The 23,897-nt window shown below is 35.6% G+C and overlaps 1 protein-coding gene across 5 annotated transcripts in view; it reads left to right on the forward strand.

The window, feature by feature from the left end:
- Nucleotides 1-23,897, forward strand: part of XRCC4 (X-ray repair cross complementing 4) — a 263,958-nt gene that overhangs the window by 15,518 nt on the left and 224,543 nt on the right. For all 5 annotated transcript variants that reach the window (XR_016392716.1, XM_022593363.2, XM_022593335.3 and 2 more), the window contains exons 2-3: nucleotides 11,555-11,703; nucleotides 18,492-18,667. Coding sequence is in view for 4 of the 5 variants with exons in the window: in XM_022593363.2 (XP_022449071.1) it covers nucleotides 11,565-11,703; nucleotides 18,492-18,667 (315 nt within the window). In the remaining variant the exon portion in view is untranslated. The remainder of the gene's footprint in view (nucleotides 1-11,554; nucleotides 11,704-18,491; nucleotides 18,668-23,897) is intronic.

Raw genomic sequence — 23,897 nt, forward strand, 5'->3', positions numbered from 1 at the left:
CATGCTTTTAGCCCTTTCTGATCCATAAGTAGGACTCCTTGGCAGAGCTGCAGAAGTTTGAACACCTGCAGCCCAAGCAGCTTGAAAGGAAGCCATAACTCACTATAAAGGAAAATAAAAGAAGCTCAAGTTCAAAATGGTGTTATCAATGATACAGTGTTGTCACTAACTTGAGCTGACCTAAGAGAATTGGCTTCTGCATTGCTTCTTATCAGCATCCAAAAGGGCATACAAAATTCTTTGTAAACTAATTTAAAAAGTGTCTTGTTTATTCAGAAGCAACTGTGAATGGTATTTGTTCAGAGTCTAGATCACATCAGCCAACAACTTATTTCTCTTCTAAGAGAGAAGCCAAGTATCAAAGACACAAAGTACTAAAGATAAGCTTCTCAATTCTCAACTGTTCTGAGATCTCAGTAAAGCTACTGATGTACAAATTGGGGTGGGACCCAACTGTTTCCACCTGCAGGCTTGTCTTAGATCCTTGGCTCTGGCTGGGAGAGGTGCTGATACTAGTCTGACCTTTAGTGCCCTTAGAAAACAAAACACAGGCTTTCTTATGGCCCTAATCAATCATTCCTTCTGAAAATTCCATCCCCTTTCTTCAAGTACTAGTCTTGGGGCAAAAAACCCATGGCTGACTATTCCCATTTACAGTGCTGGTGAAAGCAAAGAGATCCTTGATTCGCTCTTACGGAATCTTAAAAGACATTACAAGTCATCCTTTTTCCTGTTTCTATGGTGGAGTCTTAGATGTTTTGTATTTGATATTTAATGAGAGGGTGACCTCAGTAAGTAAAAGAATGAAGTGCTTTCAAAACTGGTTCAAATAGTATATTATCAGGAAATTAAGACTCAGTTGATATAAAAAAACATTTATAAGGCTATTGAGGCATAAAATACTTATAGGATACTGAGTTTTCACATTTGAGCTATTAATATGTTAAGTTCCTAAACGTGGCCCACAGGTAGCATCCAAAATTTCAAATCTGAGTTAACTAGAATAGAATCTTTAAAATAAAATCGTTTAGTTTCTGTGATGAGTATCTAGAGTTAATCAGAAAATTGGAAAATATTTGAAACATGAATAATTCAAAGATGTTAGAACTAATCTGACCCCTAAATGTCTTTTTTAACATTATTATGATTAAAGCCTTTTATATCATTGTGAAAGTAGGATTTACTGATAGGCATCTGGAATATTGAATTTCAAATTAACTTGTTTCTATAATTAGAAATTTGTCACTTGTTTCAAACGTGCTAAGAAATAACAGTGAAACCAATTGCTGTTTTAGAGTAATTCTAAGTTTCATTAATGCTAAAAATAGCCAGGGTTCTTCAGCCACATTTAAGAAAAAATAACCTGTGTAAGTGTATGTGTATCTTTGTGTGTGCATATAAATTCTATACAGGCAAAAAACTTCATCAGTAGTTTCCATTACCTTCTTCCCTCCCAGAATTGTGGTTTTGGGCCCATTAGAATTATGTAAGCCTCTAAGTATGTCTTTTTCAATGATTGGCATAGAAAAACAGTAACACATATTTTCCAGTAATTTTCGAATTTAAGAATTGCAGACCATGTGGATAATTTACTGCATGTTAAGTGTATTGACTGATCTAAAGAAAATATTTACAAGTGGATGAAGCATTTCAGAATTAAGTACATCTAGGCAAAGAAGACCTCAATGTAGGAAAAATTTTTGATTAAGTGAAATATTTAAAAATAATTATATTTTTTCAGTGATTATGATGTAGTAAAATCTACAAATTTCATATTTAAAAACTATTAATATAATTGATGTGGCTACAAGTATGGTTATTTTATAACTGTCTTTTTCTTCTGGGAAGAAGAAGAATTTTCTGAGTAAACTTTAGGTAGATATTAGAATTATTGCTAACTTACCAATTTAGAGGTATCTTACACTTTTTTTTTTGAAATTTTTGAATTTTAATTTTTTTATACAGCAGGTTCTTATTAGTTGTCCATTTTATACATTTTAGTGTATACATGTCAATCCCAATCTGCCAGTTCATCACACCCCCACCCCACGCTGCTTTCCCCCTTTCGTGTCCATACATTTGTGCTCTACATCTGTGTCTCAGTTTTTGCCCTGCAAACCCGTGCATCTGTACCATTTTTCGAGTTTCCACATATAGGCGTTAATATACGATATTTGTTTTTCTCTTTCTGACTTACTTCACTCTGTATGACAGTCTCTAGATTCATCCACGTCTCTACAAATAACCCAATTTCGTTCCTTTTTATGGCTGAGTAATATTCCATTGTGTATATGTACCACACCTTCTTTATCCATTCATCTGTCGATGGGCATTTAGGTTACTACCATGACCTAGCTATTGTAAATAGTGCTGCAGTGAACATTGGGATGCATGTGTCTTTTTGAATTATGGTTTTTTCTGGGTATATGCCCAGTAGCAGGATTGCTGGGTCATATGGTAATTCTATTTTTAGGTTTTTAAGGAACCTCCATACTGTTCTCCATAGTGGCTCTATCAATTTACATTCCCATCAACAGTGCAAGAGGGTTCCCTTTTCTCCACACCCTCTCCAGTATTTGTTGTTTGTAGATTTTCTGATCATGCCCATTCTAATTGGTGTGAGGTGATACCTCCTTGTAGTTTTGATTTGCATTTCTCTAATAATTAGTGATGTTGAGAAGCTTTTCATGTGCTTCCTGGCCATCTGTATGTCTTCTTTGGAGAAATGTCTATTTAGGTCTTCTGCCCATTTTTGGATTGGGTTTGTGTTTTTAATATTGAGCTGCATGAGCTGTTTATATATTTTGGAGATTAATCCTTTGTCCATTGATTCATTTGCAAATATTTTCTCCCATTCTGAGGGTTGTCTTTTCGTCTTGTTTATAGTTTCCTTTGCTGTGCAAGAGCTTTTAGGTTTCATAAGGTCCCATTTGTTTATTTTTGTTTTTATTTCCATTACTCTAGGAGGTGGGTCAAAAAAGATCTTGCTGTGATTTATGTCAAAGAGTGTTCTTCCTATCTTTTCCTCTCAGAGTTTTATAGTGTCTGGTATTACATTTAGGTCTCAAATCCATTTTTTTTTTTTTTTTTGGGTTACATGGGCCTCTCACTGTTGTGGCCTCTCCTGTTGTGGAGCGCAGGCTCAGCGGCCATGGATCACGGGCCTAGCCGCTCCGCGGCATGTGGGATCTTCCCGGACGGGGGCACGAACCCGTGTCCCCTCTATTGGCAGGCGGACTCTCAACCGCTGCGTCACCAGGGAAGCCCTCGAATCCATTTTGAGTTTATTTTTGTGTATGGTGTTAGGGAATGTTCTAATTTCATTCTTTTACATGCAGCTGTCCAGTTTTCCCAGCACCACTTATTGAAGAGATTGTCTTTTCTCCATTGTATATCCTTGCCTCCTTTGTCATAGATTAGTTGACCATAGGTGCATGGGTTTATCTCTGGGCTTTCTATCTTGTTCTATTGATCTCTATTTCTGTTTTTGTGCCAGTACCATATTGTCTTGATTACTGTAGCTTTGTAGTGTAGTCTGAAGTCAGGGAGTCTGATTCCTCCTGCTCTGTGTTTTCCCCTCAAGACTGCTTTGGCTATTCGGGGTCTTTTGTGTCTCCATACAAATTTGAAGAATTTTTTTCTAGTTCTGTAAAAATGCCATTGGTAATTTGATGGGGATTGCATTGAATCTGTAGATTGCTTTAGGTAGTATAGTCATTTTCACAATATTGATTCTTCCAATCCAAGAACATGGTATATCTCTCCATCTGTTTGTATCATCTTTAATTTCTTTCATCAGTGTCTTATAGTTTTCTGCATACAGGTCTTTTGTCTCCCTAGGTAGGTTTATTCCTAGGTATTTTATTCTTTTTGTTGCAGTGGTAAATGGGGGTGTTTCCTCAATTTCTCTTTCAGATTTTTCGTCATTCGTGTATAGGAGTGCAAGAGATTTCTGTGCATTAATTTTGTATCCTGTAACTTTACCAAATTCATTGATTAGCTCTAGTAGTTTTCTGGTGGCATCTGTAGGATTCTCTATGTATCATGTCATCTGCAAACAGTGACAGTATTACTTCTTCTTTTCCAATTTTTATTCCTTTTATTTCTTTTTCTTCTCTGAATGCCATGTCTAGGACTTCCAAAACTATGTTGGATAATAGTGGCGAGAGTAGACATCCTTGTCTTGTTACTCATCTTCGAGGAAATGCTTTCAGTTTTTCACCATTGACAATGATAGTTGCTGTGGGTTTGTCGTATACAACCTTTATTATGTTGAGGTAGGTTCCCTCTATTTCCACTTTCTGGAGAGTTTTTATCATAAATGGGTGTTGAATTCTTTTGAAAGCTTTTTCTGCATCTATTGAGATGATCATATGGTTTTTCTTCTTCAATTTGTTAATATGGTGTATCACTTTGATTGACTTGCATCTGTTGAAGAATCCTTGCATCCCTGGGATAAATCCCACTTGATCGTGGTGTATGATCCTTTTAATGTGTTGGTGGATTCTGTTTGCTAGTATTTTGTTGAGGATTTTTGCATCTATGTTCATCAGTGATATTGGTCTATTATTTTCTCTTTTTTGTGATACCTTTGTCTGGTTTTGGTATCAGGGTGATGTTGGCCTCATAGAATGAATTTGGGAGTGTTCCTTCCTCTGCAATATTTTGGAAGAGTTTGAGAAGGATTGGTGTTAGCTCTTCTCTAAATGTTTGTTAGAATTCACCTGTGAAGCCATCTGGTCCTGGACTTTTTTTTGTTGGAAGACTTTTAATTTCAGTTTCAATTTCATTACTTGTGATTGGTCTGTTCATATTTTGTATTTCTTCCTGGTTTAGACTTAGAAGGTTATACCTTTCTAAGAATTTGCCCATTTCTTCCAGGTTGTCCATTTTATTGGCATAGAGTTGCTTGTAGTAGTCTCTTAGGATGCTTTGTATTTCTGTGGTGTCTATTGTAACTTCTCCTTTTTCATTTCTAATTTTATTGATTTGAGTCCTCTCCCTCTTTTTCTTGATGAGTCTGGCTAATGGTTTATCAATTTTGTTTATCTTCTCAAAGAACCAACTTTTAATTGTATTGATCTTTGCTATTGTTTCTATTTCATTTATTTCTGCTCTTACCTTTATGATTTCTTTCCTTATGCTAACTGGGTTTTGTGTGTTGTTTCTCTAGTTCCTTTAGGTGTAAGGTTAGATTATTTAAGATTCTTCTTGTTTCTTGAGGTAGGCTTGTATTGCTATAAACTTCCCTCTTAGAACTGCTTTTGCTGCATCCCATAGGTTTTGGATCATCGTGTTTTCATTGTCATTTATCTCTAGGTGTTTTTTAATTTCCTCTTTGATTTCTTCAGTGATCTCTTGGTTATTTAGTAACGTATTGTTTAGCTTCCATATGTTTGTGTCTTTTACGGTTTTTTTCCCCTGTAATTGATTTCTAATCTCATAGCGTTGTGGTCAGAAGAGATGCTTGATACGATTTCAGTTTTCTTAAATTTACTGAGGCTTGATTTGTGACCCAAGATGTGATCTATCCTGGAGAATTTCCGTGTGTACTTGAGAAGAAAGTGTAATCTGTTGTTTTTGGATGGAATGTCCTATAAATATCAATGAAATCTATCTGGTCTGTTGTGTCATTTAAACCTTGTGTTTCCTTATTAATTTTCTGTTTGGGTGATCTGTCCATTGTTGTAAGTGAGGTGTTAAAGTCCCCCACTATTACTGTGTTACTGTTGATTTCCTATTTTATAGATGTTAGCAGTTGCCTTATATATTGAGGTGCTCCTATGTTGGGTGCATATATTTTTATAATTGTTATATCTTCTTCTTGGATTGATCCCTTGATCTTTATGTAGTGTCCTTCCTTGTCTCTTGTAACATTCTTTATTTTAAAGTCTATTTTATCTGATATGAGTTTTGCTACTCCAGCTTTCTTTGATTTCCATTTGCATTGAATATCTTTTTCCATCCCCTCACTTTCAGTCTGTGTGTGTCCCTAGGTCTGAAGTGGGTCTCTTGTAGACAGCATATATATGGGTCTTGTTTTTGTATCCATTCAGCGAGCCTGTTTCTTTTGGTTTGAGCATTTAATCCACTCACGTTTAAGGTAATTATCGATATGTATGTTCCTATTAGCATTTTTCTTAATTGTTTTGGGTTTGTTTTTGTAGGTCCTTTTCTTCTCTTGTGTTACCCACTTAGAGAAGTTCCTTTAGCATTTGTTGTAGAGCTGATTTGGCAGTGCTGAATTTTCTTAGCTTTTGCTTGTCTGTAAAGCTTTTGATTTCTCCATCGAATCTGAATGAGATCCTTGCCAGGTAGAGTAATCTTGGTTGTAGTTTTTTCCCTTTCATCACTTTAAGTGTATCATGCCACTCCCTTCTGGCTTGTAGAGTTTCTGCTGAGAAATCAGCTCTTAACCTTATGGGAGTTCCCTTGTATGTTATTTGTCGTTTTTCCCTTGCTGCTTTTAATAATTTTTCTTTGTCTTTAATTTTTGCCAATTTGATTACTATGTGTCTTGGCATGTTTCTCCTTGGGTTTATCCTGTATGGGACTCTCTGCACTTCCTGGACTTTGGTGGCTATTTCCTTTCCCATGTTAGGGAAGTTTTCGACTACAATCTCTTAAGATATTTTCTCGGGCCCTTTCTCTCTCTCTTCTCCTTCTGGGACCCCTATAATGTGAATGTTGTTGCATTTAATGTTGTCCCAGAGGTCTCTTAGGCTGTCTTCATTTCTTTTCATTCATCTTTCTTTATTCTATTCTGCAGCAGTGAATTCCACCATTCTGTCTTCCAGGTCACTTATCCGTTCTTCTGCCTCAGTTATTCTAATATTGATTCCTTCTAGTGTAGTTTTCATTTCAGTTATTGTATTGTTGATCTCTGTTTGTTAGTTTTTTAATTCTTCTCGATCTTTGTTAAACATTTCTTGCATCTTCTCAATCTTTGCCTCCATTCTTTTTCCGAGGTCCTGGATTATCTTCACCATCATTATTCTGAATTCTTTTTCTGGAAGGTTGCCTATCTCCACTTCATTTAGTTGTTTTTCTTGGGTTTTATATTGTTTCTTCATGCAGTACAAATCTGTCTGACTGTTCATGTTGTCTGTGTTTCTGTGCATGTGGTTTTTGTTCCACATGCTGCAGGACTGTGGTTCTTCTTGCTTCTGTTCTCTGCCCTCTGGTGGATGAGGCTATCTAAGAAGCTTGTGTAAGTTTACTGATGGGAGGGACTGGTGGTAGGTAGAGCTGGCTGTTGGCTCAGGTGGGCAGCGCTCAGTAAAACTTTAATCCACTTGTCTGCTGATAGGTGGGGCTGGGTTCCCTCCCTGTTGGTTGTTTGGCCTGGGGCGACCCAACACTGGAGCCTACCTGGGCTCTTTGGTGGGGCTAATGGCAGGCTCTGGGAGGTCTCATGCCAAGGAGTACTTCCCAGAACTTCTGCTGCCAGTGTCCTTGTCCTCACGGTAAGACACAGCCACGCCCTGCCTCTGCAGGAGACTTTCCAACGCTAGCAGGTAGGTCTGTTTCAATCTCCTGTGGGGTCACTGCTCCTTCCCCTGCGCCCCGATGCGGACACTACTTTGTGTGTGCCCTCCAAGAGTGGAGTCTCTGTTTCCCCCAGTCCTGTCAAAGTCCTGCAATCAAATCCCACCTGCCTTCAAAGTCTGATTCTCTAGGAATTCCTCCTCCCATTGCTGGACCCCCAGGTTGGGAAGCCTGACATGGGGCTCAGAACCTTCATTCCAGTGGGTGGACTTCTGTGGTATAAGTGTTCTCCAGTTTGTGAGTCACCCACCCAGCAGTTATTGGATTTGATTTTATTGTGATTGTGCCCCTCCTACCTTCTCATTGTGGCTTTTCCTTTGTCTGTGGATATGTGGTATCTTTTTTGGTGAATTCCAGTGTCTTCCTGTCGATGATTGTTCAGCATTTAGTTGTGATTCTGGTGCTCTCGCAAGAGGCAGTAAGAGCATGTCCTTCTACTCCACCATCTTGAAGCAATCTCATTACACTGTTAATTTTAGATTTTTTTCTATCATTCTGGAAGTTTCTCTGCTTCCTTGTGCTTTTTTCTGTAAGATAGTACAGCTCTAGCCTTCTATAATTAAGCATGCCTCTCATCCCCCAGAAGACAGAGAAGTTAGTTTAGTTTTGTGAAGAGTTCTGACAGAATGAGTTGTTTTGATTCTCATATTCATTCGTTAATTGAGAAAAATATGATGCTTTATTTAGGAGAACATAATAGTTTTAAATTGAGAAAGCAAATTAAAATGATTTAAAAATTTGGCTTTTATTAAAACTTAATAGTGATCAATGAAATGTCAATTAATAATTTACCTTTGGATTGTCACAACATAGTATTTATATTGGTCATAAAAATTTGAGGCAATTTTATACTCTTAGCTTTTTTAGGATCACCTAGTAAGAGATTCATGCTATGTGATTAAAGAATAATTCTCTCTAGTTTTTCATCTTTGAAGTGTGTGCTTTGTTCCTCATTTTGACTTTTTATAATGTTTTTTCTTTGCATATTTGTAATTTTTAGGGTATTCCTTTAGTTTTGTTAGCATCTATAGCTTAAGTATCTCTTAATGAAGTGTACATAGGCAAAGGATATTCCAGTATTAGAAAAAAATATAGTTTTTTGCTTTGAACTAAATAGTATGTGGCATATCGTAGTCTGGTAGGTTTGAGGTCAATCTGGGCAAGATTCTAGAGTGAATTACTGGAAGAATAGTTTTCGAATTAATAGGAAAATAACTTGTAATCAGTAGAAATGAGAGTGGGATCACTAAGAAAAATGTCTGTCTTAATTTCTTTTCCCTCCCCTCCCCTCCCCTCCCCTCCCCTCCCCTCCCCTCCCCTCCCCTCCCCTCCCCTCCCCTCCCCTCCCCTTCTTTTCTTTTCTTTTCTTTTCTGTTTTTTTGCCATACGAGGGCCTCTCACTGTTGTGGCCTCTCCCGTTGCAGAGCACAGGCTCTGGACGCACAGGCTCAGCAGCCATGGCTCACGGGCCCAGCCGCTCCGTGGCATGTGGGATCTTCCCGGACCGGGGCACGAACTCATGTCCCCTGCATGGGCAGGCGGACTCTCAACCACTGCGCCACCAGGGAAGCCCCTTCTTTTCTTTTTTTTAATAGCACTTCTAGACTGGCAGAGTAAGTAGGTTTTATGAAGGACCATCTTGATATCCTTGTGACTTAAATGGAGGTATCAGCAGTACACCCACCTAGTAGTAGTGATTGATGTCTAAGAGAGGCTTGTTTCTAATGGCAAGCCACAGAAGTTTATGCTTGAGCTTGTTCTGCTCAACATTTTACATAAATGATTTTAATACTCAGAAGCAAGGTTTATTAAACTTTTAAATGGCAGGGTCAGCAAGAGATTATAAATGTGCTGGATCACAGTAACAGAATCACTATTCAGTGTAACCTTGAAAAGCCAAATGTATAATATTTGAAATTGCACACCTGCAAAGAATGAACAAAACAAAAATTGAACCTTGTACACATATTCGTTCAAATGATTTATGACAAAAGTAACAGCATTGCAGTAGGAAAGGGTAGTCTTTAATAAATAATACTTGGTCAATTTGATATCCATGTGGAAAAAATATATTTTGACCCCTCCTGACAATTGATGTACAAAAATCAATTCCAGATGGATTGTAGATCTAAGTGTGAGAGGTACAATTATAAAGCTCTTAGATAAACATAGGAGAACATCTTGGTGACCAAAGAGTTCTTAAGTAGTACAGAAAAAGTATAACTATAACATACAGATTTTGATAAATTTTAACTTCATGAAAATTAAGAACTTCTTTTCATCCAAAGTTACCATTATGAGAGTGAAAAGATAACTTACAGAATGGTAGAACTGTACATATATCTGTAAAAGGATTCATAATCCAAAAAGTAAAGAACAAAACAGAAAGAAAATAATATATCAGTAAGAACATCAATAAGAAAAATACAACTGAATAAAAACATTAGCAAGATTTAAGAGATACTCCACAAAACAGGATGTTCAAATGCACAGTCAAGGTATGAAAAGGACTCAGCATCATTAATTATCAGGGAAATGTGAGTAAACCATTGTGTAATACTACATACCCACCAAAATGGCTAAAATTAAAAAGATGAGAGTCCGCCTGCCCATGCAGGGGACACGGGTTCGTGTCCCGGTCCACGAAGATCCCACATGCTGTGGAGCGACTGGGCCCGTGAGCCATGGCCGCTGAGCCTGCGCGTCCGGAGCCTGTGCTCTGCAACGGGAGAGGCCACAACAGTGAGAGGCCCGTGTATCGCAAAAAAAAAAAAAAGATGAGAAATGTTTGTAAGGACATGGAGTGATCAGAACTGACATACCAAGTGTGTAAATTGGTACAAACCTTTTAGAAAGTTTTTGGCTGTGTACTACTAAAACTGAACATATGCATATCCTCTGGTCCAGAAATTTCACTCATGGTTATGTACTCATAGGTATATGCCCAACAGAAAAGCCTGGATATTGCTAGCATATTTATGGAAGCACTATTCATGCTAGTCAAAACCTGGAAAGTACTCAAATGCCTGTCGCTAGTAGAATGGATAAATAAATTGTACTATACCCACATAATGGAATATTATACAACTATGAGCATGATCTACAATTCTAAGAAGCATTTCTGAAATGTAATGTTCCATAAAAGAAGCCAGACACAAAATAAAATGTGCTGTATGATTATATCTACATGAAAGTACAAAGATACTCAAAATTCTAATCTGTTAGGAAAGTGGTTATTTGGGGACACAGTGACTGGAAAAGGGGTGTTGTGAGAATGAGTTCTGGGGTGGTAATGTTCTGATTCCTGATCTAGGTACTGCTTACATGGATTTGCTCAATTATAAAACTTCCAAGTTAGGTTTTAGATATCTGTACTTTTGCCTGGATATAATACTTCAATATAAAGTTTTAAAAATGCAAAAAGTTTATTAGCCTCAGTCTGTAATAGCTTGATATAATCCATCTCCATTACAGGAGTGGACAGAGTGAGTCCTGGGAGCCCCTTTCTTAGAGAAGATGTGATAGGTATGGCCAACTCTTGGGTTCTGAGATTTTCTTTTCCAAATCTTTATGCTACTCTCCTTTTTCATTTACACAGTCTTTCTCCAAACAGAGACTAAGAACTTGATCCCATTTATCCTCACTAATTATAATCAGATTCCAGTCCTGAGATTATTCCCAGATCACTCACACAAGTTCTTGTGACTATTTGTCGTAGAGAAAGAGGCTTTGGGGAAAATGTGATCTTCATATTGTTAGAGATAGTAATTTTTATTCAGCTACACAACTTGGGCAAATCATTTATGAGCCTCTGCTTTTACCTGTAAAAATTGTGAATCAGTATTGAACAGAACTGTGATTTACTGAGTTTGATGGTTGGCTATTATATAGCTTTTTGCTTTACTTGTTTCCTTGGTGCTTTGTATAGCTGAGAGACCAGTACAGAAAGCATCATTATTTGATAGTCACAGTTTCTTGCAAAAATATTTTTTTTCTTTTATAACAGGTGATCAGAAATGGAGAGAAAAGTAAACAGAATCTATCTTGCTTCTGAACCTGATACAATTCATTTTCTACAAGTTGCTTGGGAAAAAACACTAGGATCTGGTTTTGTTATTACACTTACTGATGGGCAGTCAGCATGGACTGGGACAGGTAATGTTAAAAGCAAATTTTTTAAAGAAAAATTTCAATAATGTGCTATTTTTCAGTCCTCAGTGATACTTCAAATTAAAATGTTTCTTTAATAGATATTGGTTAAAATGAACATGATTGCTTTTACTTGTTATTGCTGTCTGATTTACACACAGATTTGTAATATTAATATTATTTTCTGTAAGTAATATTAATAGAAGGATAGAGAAATAACCATTTGAGTCTTAGTTCTTGGAGTTGGTCAGAGTTTTTAAAATGATCTCTTTATACAAAACATAAATAGTACTTTTTATATGTATCTTTTCTTAGGACCCCAGGGAAATATTGGGAGGCACAGGAAGGTGGATTGGCTGGGCCAAGGCTTGGGAGAGTGGGGTGGTGGTGGTTTTCTTTTTATTTCATATACTTATATTGTTGAATTATTTTCCAGTGAACATGTACTACATTTGTAACAAAAAGAAGCAGAACTAATAGCCTAAAACTTTGTAAACCAAAGTTCAAACCCATTTATGGGATTTTGGCTGTTATTTTATGAAATAGACTTTTGCTGTTTTTAATCTTTGGTAATAATCTTTTTAAAGAGGTTAATGACCCTGAAATCATTTATGGAACATTGCAGGTGTAAAGTCAAAATATCTAGAATAATGTTTTACTCATATAGCAAAATTTTGTTGATAATATACTTCTAAAGTGTTTTATTGAAAGATTTAAAAAGCTATTTCTACAGTTATGAAATAGTCATTTCTAGAGTTATGTTGTAAATGATGTTTTAGGTAAAATAATTTTGTCATGTTAATTTATGTGCTATTTGTATCTTCTATCAACTTTTGAAATATTCCCCTAAAATTTATTACTGTAATAATTATTATATCACCTTTTAAAATCACAATACATTGTGAAGTTTTGTTTTCTTCTTGAGTGTTACAAATTCTGTTATACAACGTAGTCAAACTGAATTTGTATTTACAGGGTTTTGGTTTTTATTACTCATTTTTTTATGACAGAGAATGAGGAATGGTAATATAAGTATTACTGTAAAATAAAGAAATTTCAAGGATAATGTTTGTAGTACCTGTTATGGTATCTATTTAAGCTGTAAATTTCTATGTAAGAGAATTCAGTGGTTGGTTGGTTGTTGCAGTGCAGGACTGGAGGAAAATTTGTCAGGTTAGCTCTATGTATGCTGGTGAAGGTATACCCAAGTGACAATAACTCTGTTTTGGGGTAAATGGTACACAGGGTTGAAGACCATGGCAGTAGTCTGATGCCAGTTTTCAGGGAGAAAAGAGCAGTTCCAACAGCACAGCCCAGGAGGCAGGTCCTAGGTGATGTGGTTGGTTGTATGTAAGGAATTTATAACTCAGATATTTCCAATTAACAAATGGTTTATTCTGTATAACAAGAAGTTATGGTCAGACGAATGACCTTGAGGTATTTTAAGAACCTTAATTATCAAAGAAAAAGATTAAATTTTGATGTAGTCAGTAAACATCATTCACCAGGACAAAGAACAATAATACGTTGTTTGAATTTTTTTTTATATCATTAAGGACTGGGAAAAGAAAAAGAATACCGTGGTTAACTCTTAAATCTTAATTTAACCAGAAATTTAAGGTAACTTTACATTTATGGAACATTTTGTTTATGTCATACAAAATGTGCTGGCAGTTGTTCTTAATATTGTTAACATGAATATTGTTTCACTAGCCTACATTCATTGAGAGCAAAGTACACATCTAATTTGCCAACCACTGTTCATAAGTATTTCTATCAGTACATAGGACATACATGCCTTGATGGATATTCTCTGAAAGAAAGAATGAAAGGATGCCTGAAATATATAAAATTGGTTAGGAAAAAGAAGAAAGGAAACTACTCATTTTAGAGTTAGCATATATTTTAATGAAAACTCCAGTTTCATATTTACTTGTTGGCGTTGATCATAAATGCAGTATGTTTTACCATTTGTTTTTCAGCTAATGAAATTTAGTGTGACAAAAATGTGATATCAAACTTCTGTATCCCTTGGTGGATTGTTAATCTTTTGGCTTCCTGTACTGAACAAGCTTTCAAACAAAATTTTATAGTGCACTGGATCTGCTCATTTATTTTCAAAGATATTGAAGTTTTAAATCTCACAAATGTTTAATGCCTTTTATTACTTGTGTGAATTTCAGGGACAAAATATGTAATCAAATAATATAACATTGTTTCCATGTTTAGTTAAGTCTTATACATAAATATAATTTGGTTTGGCACTTTACAGATAGACAATAAGATAATTAAGAAATTGAAACAATTAAATAATTGAAACATGAAAATGAATTTCCTTCCTATACCTCATCCTGTTTTTTGTACAACTTTTTGATTTCTGCAACCTTCAATTTGGATAATTTTTTTTCTCTTTTCATTTGAGTGAAATTAAAAGGATGTGGGGTTCCTTTTAATCTCCCACACACTAAACTCACTGATTTATTTTCCATTAGCAATGTTTTATCTAATGAATGTTTTGGGGTCTAATTATCATGTGGTCTATCATCACTTCAACATTATAGAGGATTATATCACAGGGTTAAGTCACAAAGTGGGTTAATGATCAATGACTGTTATTTGACTTTCATAAGAATTGCAGTCAGCAGTAAGAAACTTATATCACCCATCTCTGGGGTAAAGTTCATTGAAGAATAAATTAAACTTTTTAATGCATTTATTATCAAATAATTATATCCACCTATATTTGTTCTAAACACTGATATGTTTGGTGACCTATATGGAGATTATGTGACAGAGCCCAGTAGAAAAATGATTTTTAAAGAATGAAGTAGAAAAGTGGGTCCGTGATATGATGACTTATTACGTCTGTGTGTCTTCTCAGCTCTGACACAAACTTAGGATATGCAGTCTTTTGATTCATTATACATAAGGATCCAAAGTAAAGAATTTTCTTTCCTTACTTACATCTTCACCTACCCATAAATGGTGTTAAAGTGATGCTTTCTTGGACTCTACCTGTCTGAGAACAATTCCTTGCTTTTTGGTCATGTTGGCCTGCTCACTTTTTATGCCATATTATGTTGCTCATCTGTATCCTTGCTGAATTTTATTATTTTCATGGCTTTTATCCCTGGTCACTGAAGTTTTTAAAGGAGCATTGACTGCTTACAGCTGTGCTTCCTGCAGCACAAAATTCAAAACTGGTGACCAAATTGTTTTTCTAGGATTGAAGTTCTAAATAGGCAGTCAGAATTTCACATTGACTGTTATAGGAAATGTTCAAGTAAATTTTTCTTCTTAAACTAATACCTTTTTTTTTACAAAACATATTTTTTAAAGGAGAGGCATAAATAGAAATAATTTCCTTTCACATGTTTTTTTCCTCTCAAGAATGAAATATTTTGAAACACTAACCAATGCAGCATTCACAGATGGAGTAACATACTAAGAGGGTATCTGAAAGGTTATCTAAGATGTCAGCACTTGAATCAAGGCTCCATAAGGCTGGCATTTTTGTCTAATGGTTGTATGCCTCGTGCCTAGAATAGTGCCTGGCACATAGTAAATGCTAATTAAGCATTTTTGGACTAAATGAATTGAATCAATAAATTCTATTAAATATTTTCAGACAGGCATCTTTTCATTGTAATGAAATTTAGAATACTTTTTACTAGATGTTTTATCAGTAGACATACTTTATTATTTTTTTAATATATTTATTTTATATTGGAGTATAGTTGATTTACAATGTTGTGTTAGTTTCAGGTGTACTGCAAAGTGATTCAGTTATACATATACATATATCCATTCTTTTTCAGATTCTTTTCCCATATAGGTTATTACAGAATATTGAGTTCCCTGTGCCATACAGTAGGGCCTTGTTGGTTAGCTATTTTATATATAGTAGTGTGTATATGTTAATCCCAAACTCCTAATTTATTCCCCCCATCCCACCTTTCCCCTTTGGTAACAATAAATTTGTTTTTGAAGTCTGTGAGTCTCTTTCTATTTTGTAAAGAAGTTCATTTGTATCATTTATTTTTTTGCATGTTTTCTTATAAGTTTTTCTATAGTTGCATTAAAGATAGTTTCTACAGATTATTTCCTATTTCTCTGAGAAATAATTTCTCTCTCTAGGTACTTATAACTCTTCAAAATTATCCAAACACAGAATATGAAATTATTCCTCAGATAAGATGCATTTGCCTTCTTACTTTTATGTTTTTTCAGAAGAGCTAATAGGGTATTTGAAAGGTCAATAGATTTGATAGTGGTGATCATCTTAAATATGCATATGCTTCAGAGAGAGAAAAAAATATGTTGAAGTATTTTAGAAGCTGTAAAATTACACAAGCATATTTTTATTCTTACCTTTTTTCAAAGGCTGTGTTGAGAGGTCATTTATTTTCAGTATTAGAATTTGTCAAAAACTGATCAGGAAAAATATATGGATGCATTCCTGGACTCTCTTCCTTATTGCTTGTCATGGGGCTTCCAGACCCTTGATAGCACATGGACCAACGTTATGAAAAGCTGTTATATTTTTAGGGATTCTTTAATCAAGATTTTATTGTTTCTATATTATTTCATACCAGTGTGCTTTTTAATATTATGGAAGTAAATAATTTAGCTAATGTCCCATATCTCTGCTTCACCTCAAACCAGAACAACCAGAGAGATATAAGTATGACCCCAGTTTTACCACTTACCTACTTCATGACCCTAGACCATTACTTGATCTCTCTGAGCCTCACTTTTATCATTTGTAAAATGAGGATATCTATCTTTCAGTGTTGTAAGGAATAAAATAGATAAATGTAACCTTTAAGTAAAAATGTATAGAACCGTATGAGTCTTTCATCATTGTGGTATCCTGAGTTGATACAGGAAACCACCCAACCATACGTACCTTCCAAATAAATATTAGATTAAATCTTGTAATTTTAAAAGCAAATAAACAGACACATTGCAGCCTTTGAATGTAAGAAAGGGAATCCCCAGGTGCCATGTGTGAAGAAGAGGTATCTGAAAACCGAAGTGGTTAATGGGAACTAAAGAACTATAAGTTCATGGAATATCTGAACTAGATACACATCTAAGTGACTGTGGTTGTAATACCTGAGTGGAGTGGCCTGTTGAGACTGCAGGCCTCTTAAGGAATTTCTTTATCTCTAAAGATAAAGAAAGTAACCTGGAAGTGATCCTGTTAATAAAATCTTTAAAAAAACAGGCAAAAAAATTACTCTGGCTTGGAGTTGTAGAATCAGAGTAGTCACTAAGGGTTATGAGTAAATTAAAATTCCTAACAGAAATCAGAATCCTGTCTGTGTTATATAAGTGTGAGGGTGGGGGGTTTAAATTTGAGCTGTCTTAAATTTGCCACAAGTGTAAAAACCAAGTGAAGAAATTAACTTTCAAAACTGGTCCAGAACTGGTGAAACCTGTAGGGACTACAAGAAAGGCCAACCAGCAACCTTCATTTAAAGCCTTAAATGAAGGGCTTCCCTGGTGGCACAGTGGTTAAGAATCCGCCTGCCAATGCAGGGGACACGGGTTCGATCCCTGGTGTGGGAAGATCCCACATGCCGTGGAGCAACTAAACCCATGCGCCACAACTACTGAGCCTGTGCTCTAGAGCTCATGAGCCACAGCTACTGAGCCCATGTGCCACAACTACTGAAGCCCGCGCGCCTAGAGCCTGTGCTCCACAACAAGAGAAGCTACTGCAATGAGAAGGCCACACACCACAACGAAGAGTAACCCCCACTCACCACAACCAGAGAACAGCCCGCGTGCAGTGAAGACCCAATGCAGCCAAAAATAAAATAAATAAAATAAATTTATTAAAAAAATAAATAAGTAAAGTCTTAAATGAAGACTTTCTGCTGTCCAGAGCACTTGATACTCTGGCTAGAGGAGAGTCATGTTCACACCTCACAAAGCAGGAAAGGAAAAAAGGCAGAGCAAGAATGTGTCAGCAGCTAGAAGAAATGGCATTCATACCCTAGGAACCACGCAAAGAGAGTGATCTGAATGAGATCTTAAATATATTTAAATCCTTCAAATATTGAAAAGAAGGGTGTGGCAAGAACAAGATATTATGAAAAAGAAACAGAGGATATCTAAAATTGAACATGTAATCATTGAAGTAAAAATCTCTACGGATGAGTAAAACATCAGCTTTAAACGTACCTAGATGAGAGAATTGGAAGCCAGATATATAATATAACGCAAGCCGTAGAGGAGACAATAAATATTAATTCCCTTCCCTTTCCTTCCTCATCGACTCCCTTCATCTACCATTTTTATTGTTGGCACATAATGAGATGAGAAGAATGAACTCCATTTTTACTTTAATTTGACTCTGCCCATGTGAGTGAGAAATAGACTATAGACTATTTAATCTCTTTAATAATTGAGGCAAGGAAGAAAGATGTTTTAAAATATTGAGCTTATTAATCATTATAGGAAATAATTGCTATGACCTAGGAGCAGGTACACAAGACGGTTGTTTCTGTGGTAACTTATAATCCATGTATTTGATCTGAGGACAGAGAAAGAACACAAGGAGTCTAATGCTTTCCAATGAGATTTGAGACTAATGTCTCAAAAATTGCTAGTTCAGTTAAAAGGTATAATTTGACTTAAAAATGTGTGGTGCAGACATTGATTTTACTTTTTGTTTAAATTTCTGTTACATAAGTAATAAATTAGTAGCAACAGGTAAATATATTTATTCTTAGGTTTAGAATTTATTTTCAAGTAAATAAGGCTTTTATTATTGTTTCTCATAGTTTGTGAATCAGAGATTTCCCAAGAAGCTGATGACATGGCAATGGAAAAAGAGAAATATGTTGATGAACTGAGAAAAGCACTGGTGTCAGGAGCAGGACCAACTGACACATACAAGTTTAATTTTTCGAAAGAGTCTTGTCACTTCTCCTTTGAGAAAAACTTGAAAGATGTTTCAGTAAGTAAAACTTTCCATAATGTTATAATTGGTAAAATGTTAGAGAATACTTATTGAGAAATTATTTAAGTAACTAGCATATTATTCCCAGAATAGCTCAGAGACAAAAGTTTAAAAAGTACTTGGTTTCCAAGTTGGAAAAATGCTTCAAAGTTATAGTCATTAAATGCTTTATGTTAATGAATTGTGAAAAAAACTATTGGAAAATATATTTCATTTTTAATGCTTTAAGACTAAGTATTATTGAGGTAATTACACGAATGAGCAGTATGAAAAATGGCGTCAGAAGTTTTAGACCATGAGACAAGGCTTACTGAAATGAGTTTGGGGAAATACTGATTTTTGAGAAAGAAAATAATATATTTTTCTTTGAATATTTAATAATTATAACCTATTTTCTTCTTTATTAGCATGTGTTTGCAATTACAAAATTATATAGATAAGTGTAGTAAGACATTTGATTAGAAATTAAGGTATTTTATTTATATTATCAAACTTAGAAGTATTAAAATAGAACTTTCAACCCAAGCTTTCTTAAATTTAGAGACAGTTATTGAACAGTTTGTGCTGGAACTAGATTGAGTTTAAAAAATTCTTTTAAAAAAAAATCTTTAATTCAGAATGATTAAAGGGATTTCACCAATTAGAGAAACATTTGAAGCAACAGATGGAATCATTAAGTTGAAATATATATTATCCTGTATAGAATAATACAGAGAGCCTGGCTTCAGTAATTGTTTCTGAAAAATTTAGAATTATTCTGAATTGTTTAGAAGATACATACTTATAGTACTTAGCTGCCAATTTATGTAAGTTTCAATAAGCTGAGGTTCTTAAGATGATAATTTAAATTAGGGTAAGGTTTGAACTGACTACTGAAATTTTGTTATTTATCGCAAAGTACTCTTTCCTGTGGCTCAAGTACAATCAAATGATGTTATATACTATGGAACTGCTGACTGTTTCTTCTAATATTTTGAAGCAGATCATTGTCAAATTGGTTATAATGCCATTTCCCACTCAACAAGCATATGTATGTAATGACTAACATTATTTCATGCCTCCAGTTTCTGGTTTTCATATGTGTTGTGTTACACTGGTGCATAACAGATTAAGAGTGTGAGAGTACTTTTGGGTACCTGAAAGGCTTTTGGTATCTTTGACATGGTGAAAAGGAGGGTTTGGATGGAGTACTTGCCATGCTTAGCGATACATCGGATCTTGCTGCCTTTGTGAAGAAAGTCCTCATGACTTCAGTTGTTTACAGTTGGCTTGGCATGTATCAGACTCAAAAACTGTGACAATAGTCCTGAAAGATAGCTTGCTTACTACCCTGATATTAATCAACTTTATCAGAGCCAAAGGCTTGAACCACTAGCTTTTCAACAGGTTTTCTCAAAAAAATAGAAACAGATTAAGAGATTCCTAGTAAGGCAGATGAGTGTTGGTTCCCTAACAAATATGCCCTAAAGCACTACAATGCAGTTTAGATTCCTGCCTCACTATTTATTCATTTATTAATTTGCCTATGAGAAAAAGAAAGGCTACTTTCAGATGGTTTGATGAGGAGGAGTTCATGACTTGGCTTACTTGAGAGATATTTTTGGATGTTTGAATGAGATAAAACTTTCAGTATGAGGTGCTATAGTCAGCCTTACGGATGCAGATGAAAATCACAAGTTTATTTGGCCAAATTTCTGTGGGAATCTTCTAGTGCTGTAGGATGTGCTTCTGCAAATTGAATTTCAGAGTGACAGTATCTTTTAAATTCATCTGCTGGCAAAAATATGCAGACAATTGGAAACATGGCAGAATACTTTTTAAGGCTAATTTTGCTTTGGATGACCTAAAACTTTAAAAGCAGTTTGTAATCCATTCCTTGATGACACAGACGTCTGATTGTTGCCAAAAATGACCTCCTACACTTAGAAGAAAAGAATGAACATAGATTCGCCTCAAAAGGTTATAGTGAATTCTGTTCTGTTGTTGACATAAGGTTACTCTCCCATGACAAAGAATATTCCATGAGTTCTAAGTACATTAGCTACCAGTTTCATACCTCTTAGAGTCAGGGTTTTTGGGCATTTGTTGTCATCAATTCAAGAGGTTTTATGTGTCTAATTCTGTGTTGAAGATCACTGCATAATTTGAACATTTTGAGTATTCAAGTCATATGACTTATTTGAAATTTACATTTCTATCAAATTTTCTCCTTTTTTCCTATTTTTAAAAAGGAAATAACTACTAATTTTTATATTCAAGAAGACCTGTATTTTTTGAAATATTACCTTGTGTTTTAATTGTCCATTTCCAAAGCAATGAAATATTTAATATGTATAATGTGTATGTTGATGTTTATATACATTTTTTTTGAGGGATGGATCCATAATTTTCATGAGATTGCTTTTGAGCTCATAATACTCAAAATTTCATTTTTGCTCTCATTGGCTTTTCCTTACAGATAACATAGACTTCTAATTTTAGCGTAATTCTCATTGGGATAAATGTTGAATGGCCAGTTGGACGCTAACTCTTTTTCTCCGTACAGTACAAACCTCTGGGACCCTTCCTGCTCCATCACCAGGACACTTCAGTTGGCAGTAGATTGTTCTGGATGACAGCATACTCTAGTACAAGCATTTAGAACTCATTATCTCTTCACTATAAGTACTGTTGCCTACTCAAGAGATTATCACGTACTTTGTGTCACTCTTTTCGCTCTGCCTTTTACAGTTCATATGGATTTTGCAGTATATACTTTGTCATGCAAATAATACGTCTTAATTAAAAATATCTTCCTCTTCTTCTCTCATAATTTGCTCTGTTCCTTCAGAAAACATTTTCATTCGTGAGCCATGTAAAAAAGACCTACTTTTTTTTTGATAAGAGTAACCCTGCGGGGAGACAAAATACCTGTATGCAGAAAACTATAAGACACTGATGAAAGAAATTAAAGATGATACAAACAGATGGAGAGATATACCATGTTCTTGGATTGGAAGAATCAATATTGTGAAAATGACTGTGCTACCCAAAGCAATCTACAGATTCAATGCAATCCCTATCAAATTACCAATGGCATTTTTTACAGAACTAGAACAAAAAATCTTAAAACTCGTATGGAGACACAAAAGACCCCGAATAGCCAAAGCAGTCTTGAGGGAAAAACATGGTGCTGGAGGAATCAGACTTCCTGACTTCAGACTATACTACAAAGCTACAGTAATCAAGACAATATGGTACTGGTACAAAAACAGAAACATAGATCAATGGAACAAGATAGAAAGCCCAGAGATAAACCCACGCACCTATGGTCAACTAATCTATGACAAAGGAGGCAAAGATATACAATGGAGAAAAGACAGTCTCTTCAATAAGTGGTGCTGGGAAAACTGGACAGCTACATGTAAAAGAATGAAATTAGAACACCCCTAACACCATACACAAAAATAAACTCAAAATGGATTTGAGACCTAAATGTTAAGACCAGACACTAAAACTCTTAGAGGAAAAGATAGGAAGAACACTCTTTGACATAAATCACAGCAAGATCTTTTTTGACCCACCTCCTAGAGTAATGGAAATAAAAACAAAAATAAACAAATGGGACCTTATGAAACTTAAAAGCTTTTGCACAGCAAAGGAAACCATAAACAAGATGAAAAGGCAACCCTCAGAATGGGAGAAAATATTTGCAAACGAATCAACGGACAAAGGATTAATCTCCAAAATATATAAACAGCTCATGCAGCTCAATATTAAAGAAACAAACAACCCAATCGAAAAATGGGCAGAAGACCGAAATAGACATTTCTCCAAAGAAGACATACAGATCGCCAAGAAGCACATGAAAAACTTCTCAACATCACTAATTATTAGAGAAATGCGAATCAAAACTACAATGAGGGGCTTCCCTGGTGGCGCAGTGGTTGAGAGTCCGCCTGCCGTTGCAGGGGACACGGGTTCGTGCCATGGTCCGGGAGGATCCCACAATACCGTGGAGTGGCTAGGCCTGTGAGCCATGGCCACTGAGCCTGCGCGTCCGGAGCCTGTGCTCCGCAACAGGAGAGGCCACAACAGTGAGAGGCCCGCGTACTGCAAAAACAAACAAACAAACAAACAAAACTACAGTGAGGTATCACCTCACACCAGTTAGAATGGGCATGATCAGAAATCTACAGACAACAAATGCTGGAGGGGGTGTGGAGAAAAGGGAACCCTCTTGCACTGTTGGTGGGAATGTAAATTGATACAGCCACTATGGAGAACAGTATGGAGGTTCCTTAAAAAACTAAAAATAGAATTACCATCTGACCCAGCAATCCCACTACTGGGCATACACCCAGAGAAAACCATAATTCAAAAAGACACGTGCACCCCAATGTTCATTGCAGCACTATTTACAATAGCCAGGTCATGGAAGCAACCTAAATGCCCATTGACAGATGAACGGATAAAGAAGGTGTGGTACATATATACAATGGAATATTACTCAGCCATAAAAAGGAATGAAATTGAGTCATTTGTTGAGACGTGGATGGATCTAGAGACTGTCATACAGAGTGAAGTAAGTCAAAGAGAGAAAAACGAATATCGTATATTAACACATGTATGTGGAACTAGAAAAATGGTACAGATGAACCGGGTTGCAGGGCAGAATTTGAGACACAGATGTAGAGAACAAACGTATGGACACCAAGGGGGGTAAGCCACGGGTCGAGTGGTGGTGGTGGTGTGCTGAATTGGGCGATTGGGATTGACATGTATACAGTGATGTGTATAAAATTGATGATTAATAAGAACCTGCTGTATAAAAAAATAAATAAAATAAAATTAAAAAATTAAAAAAAAAAGAGTAACCATGGGTTCATAGTTTAGCTTGCTCATACATCTGTTTTCTCATCTATAAAGTTTTGAAGTGATTTCTTGGATTCATTCCAGGTCATCTAACATACTGCAGTTTTATGTTTCTAAAAATAGTCCTAATGAAGGAAAGCCATGAGGTTTGAAAGAAAATTAAACATGATAAGCACACATACACACCCTCCCCCACACACTAGAAGCATACATGAAAATTGGCTTTAGGTTTCTATTAGAATTAAAATAAAGTCTTTTTGCATTTTCTTTCCCTTCCTCTCTCCTGCCCCCACCAGCAGATATTGGCTTCGGATACAGTTAGCCTGAAAATTTGATGACTTAAAAAGCATGGAAGTTTGCTTTTCTCTGATGT

Source organism: Delphinapterus leucas, chromosome 3 (genome assembly GCF_059928025.1).
Source record: "Delphinapterus leucas isolate spDelLeu-1000000601 "Yukka" chromosome 3, BTC_Dleu_Yukka2, whole genome shotgun sequence".
Taxonomy (NCBI): domain Eukaryota; kingdom Metazoa; phylum Chordata; class Mammalia; order Artiodactyla; family Monodontidae; genus Delphinapterus; species Delphinapterus leucas.